The following is a 3,539-nucleotide window of genomic DNA, read 5'->3' on the forward strand; positions in this document are numbered from 1 at the left end:
AGTTCGCTGGTGAGTAGCGTAGCCGACTCAGCGAATTTGATAGTAGGGTTTGCGAGACAATTATCTCAAATCTGTGATTTCAATTGACTCCTCGACTGTGCAGTGAACTTTGTATGCTCGCGTTCGAGGATCTGACTGATTTGATTTTGATGATGATTTTTTTTTTATTTAAACCGGTGGTTAGTTCCGGTTTTGATTTGAACCGATTTCGGTTCTCCTCGAGAAGCTGAAAAGTCGCGACGTTTGGTGAGCTCCACGCGCCTTAATGGGCCGACTCTAGGCCCATATAGGTCTAATGATGACACCTCGGGGTGCGATGTGCTCCTCTCTCTATAAATACCCCTCTTCCTTCTCATTTTCTCCACTCTTCATCCGGCTCAGGTACTTTCTCTCTCTAGCTCTTCACTCTCTCTCTAACTTTGTAGTCTTAGATCTGAGAATGTCGTCGGGCGGTAGAGGTAAACTTTCTAGGGCCCAGAAAGGGAAAGCCGCGGTGAATGCGACCGAATCGAGTCCTGGACGTGTCGTCGAGTCGAGTTCCTCGCCCGATGATTTTGAGACGATTCATCGTGAAGCCATGATGGATACGGAGAATATGGGCACGCCCCAGCGAGTCCTCGTTGCCGATTCGGCGCGGCAGCTCCGCGAGGAGAGAGAAAATGTAACATTAATTTCGAGAGACGGTCAGGGTGGAGCTGATGTCGGAGAGACTTCCCTCCCCGATTTCGTCCCGGGTTGTTGCCATCCGGGGGGAATCTTCGAGGATCTTCCGGCTTTGGCGGTTGAGCAGATGCGTCCTTCTGTCGTAGAGGGGCAGTCATGGGAGAATATCAAGGAGCCTCGTTTGACTCCTAGTAGCGTGAAAGCTTTATTGAGGGAATGCGAAGGAACCGGAGTGACCTTCTTGATCCCAACTAGATCTCAGAGGCCGTGGTCCCCTCCTTTGGGATTTCAGTGCGTCTATGAGTCATATTTTCAGGATGAGACCAAACTTTGGTTTCCAATTCCTCGACTAATCACATCTTATGTGAGACGTCGTGACGCGGCGATAAGTCAATTTTTTAATGGCGCGTTCCGTACCTCAGTGGCATTGATGGTGACTGCGGCGGAGATCGACGTTTCGATGAGTGTTCGGACACTCGAGGAGTTGACCTATACGAAGTCCATGGGCGATGGTTTATTCTCGATCCAAATGAGGCCCAACTACAATAAGAAGAGATCTGCTCCTGACTCCTCTGCATCGGCTGCTTCTCAAGCGAGGACTGAATCTGATGGTCCTCCAAAAAAGAAAAAGAAAAAAGAGAGGAAGAAGAAGAATTCTGTTTAGGAACAGTCGGAGCCTGCTGAAGGCGCCGAGAATTGTGAGACCGTTATCGAGAAAGGTTCTTCTCGCGATGCTGCAGCTTGGGGAGTCGTCGACACGGACAACTCCCCGTCCATCTTTCTGAATAAGAAGAAGACTGCCCGCAGTCATGAGTCGTCTACTCCGGCTGCGTCTGCTTCTGCTGCGAAGATTCCTCCAGCTGCACCTCGGACTCTTGGTGAAGGCGGTTCGGCCTCTGAGGATCGTCGGGTCAAATTTCATGACCGCGTGGAGTTCAAGTACGTCGGCGAGACTCCTCTTTCCTTTGCCCTAACTGACTGTGCTGAGCTTGTTCGACAAATTAAGGGTGGTCGCAAGGACTTGCCCGCTGTCAAGGACCTTATTTTCAAGGACGCATACGTCGATGCGGCGAGGACTAAAATTCTGGTAAGAATTATTCTCCTTATTTTATCTTTTTCATGTTCCTGGTTCTGATCTTTTCTTTCGTTCATGCAGAGCGACGGGAGCATGAACTACGTCGTCGAGTTATACGACTCAGCCCTTAAGGAAGCCACGTCAAAGTTAAAGCAAGCCGACAAGCTCGCTCGAGCGAAGGATGTAGCCATTGACCGCAAGACGAAGGAATTTAAAGCGACAATTGATAAGGTCGCGGAGGATCGGGCTCAACTGATTGAGAGGAAGAAGGCTCAGAAGGCTCATTTCCTGGAGAAATTCGGGGAGTTGAAGGATAAATTTGAGGCTGCGGGTGCAAAGATACGAGGACTCGAGGAGGAGAAGAAGGCTTGGTTAAGAGAGAAGGCAGCCATGGAGGAGAAGATGGTGTCCACCGCGCTGAGACACTTGAAAGAGGTCAACAGATTGAGGGACTCTCGAGGTTATGAGGTTACTCACGAGCGGTTTCGTGTACAAACGGCCATGATTGCTAAGAGCAATAAGCGTTTCTCCCAAATTCGAGATCTCGAGAAGCGTCGTAGTGAGTTCAAAACAGCCAGATCCTTGCAGAGCCAAGCTTTTGGGACAAAGAAATGTCTCGAGGCGCTTAAGGAGAGCGGGATCGACATTCCGCAAGAGACGATTGACTTGTTCGCCACACAAGAGAAAGAGTACGAGGTTGCGGCTGAACGCCTAGCTGTCGGAGGGATCCCCGAGGAGCTTCTCTGTCTTTCTCCTCTTCATCTTCGATCTCCTTTTCTAAACGAGAATGTGTGGGCGACGATTGACCCATATGGATCGAATGCGGGCCTGATTGATGCTGGGACCGCTGCTTTCCTTCAAACTCCCAGTAGTTCTCAAGGAGATCATGCGAACGAAGGATCTGTAGAACCGACTGGAAGAGAGCTCGGGGAATTGCCTCTTCAAGAAGGTGGGATCGTTGGCGAGGTCGTAAGGCTCGAGGATACGACCGTTGCATCTGCTTCGGATCCGACTACGCTCTCCACCAGCCTCGTTGTGAATGAAGATCCGCTGGTCCCGGTTCTTGGGACTAGTGTCGAGACGGAGACAGAGCCTGTTAATCTACTTGAACTCTCAGACTCTTCGACTGAAGAAGAGGGTGGCGAACAATTGGAGGAGACCGAATCCGGCTTAGTTGGTAACCCGCAAAATGAAGAGGGAGCGGTTGACGGAACTGATAATCTGCCAGTTCTGCCAGCGGACGTGACTGGGGAGGCTTCAGATCGGCTCACTGCTCAGGTCGTCGAGGGGGGCTCCGACCGTGTCGAGGACTAGTTTAATATGTTGTTGTTGTTTCCTTTAGACTTTTGGTTTTTAGCCCTCGGAGGCTTTTGTTGATGTAATATCTGGATTTATTTTGTTTTTGCGGCTATCCGTTGTTTCAGACTTTCAGTAAGTTTATCTTCCTTAGAAGTTATTTCTGAAACAGAGTTTGCCTTAGTCGTGAGATATAGCTTCGTGGACTCGAGAATGCGAGTTAGCCTTCGATGAGTCGCTGAAATCTATTTTGAATGTTGGGTTTAAACGATTTTGGTTTGGCATTCTGGTCGATGTCTTGAATTAAACCGAAGAGTCGATGACTCGGCTTTATCAAATTTTGACACATCATGCCGTCAGTTCGAGTCCTCGATAACAACATAAATTTCCGAGTTTCGAAGACAATCGTTTATACTTTCGAGCGACAACGGTTTTCAAATCGACCCTTAAGTAATCCAAAAAAAGAATATTAGGTTGGCCAAGCCCGGCTTTAGAGGATTATAAG

At 49.1% G+C, this 3,539-nt stretch overlaps 1 protein-coding gene across 1 annotated transcript; it reads left to right on the forward strand.

Moving 5' to 3' along the window:
* The first annotated feature begins 439 nt into the window (after positions 1 to 439).
* LOC106297537 lies at positions 440 to 3,052 on the forward strand. Its single transcript, XM_013733758.1, has 3 exons — positions 440 to 1,274; positions 1,350 to 1,750; positions 1,820 to 3,052. Exons 1-3 carry the CDS (start codon positions 440 to 442, stop codon positions 3,050 to 3,052), a joined length of 2,469 nt encoding a protein of 822 aa, XP_013589212.1.
* Positions 3,053 to 3,539: the final 487 nt, after the last annotated feature.

The sequence above is a fragment of the Brassica oleracea genome, chromosome C6 (genome assembly GCF_000695525.1).
Source record: "Brassica oleracea var. oleracea cultivar TO1000 chromosome C6, BOL, whole genome shotgun sequence".
In the NCBI taxonomy this organism is placed as follows: domain Eukaryota; kingdom Viridiplantae; phylum Streptophyta; class Magnoliopsida; order Brassicales; family Brassicaceae; genus Brassica; species Brassica oleracea.

What these genes read in the sequence shown, in the direction of transcription:
- LOC106297537 (XM_013733758.1), top strand. Translation starts at nt 440, where the DNA reads ATGTCGTCGGGCGGTAGAGGTAAACTTTCTAGGGCCCAGAAAGGGAAA. An exon ending in AGCGAGGACTGAATCTGATG is followed by an intron (nt 1,275 to 1,349) that starts GTCCTCCAAAAA and finishes AGCCTGCTGAAG; the next exon opens with GCGCCGAGAATTGTGAGACC. An exon ending in CGGCGAGGACTAAAATTCTG is followed by an intron (nt 1,751 to 1,819) that starts GTAAGAATTATT and finishes TCGTTCATGCAG; the next exon opens with AGCGACGGGAGCATGAACTA.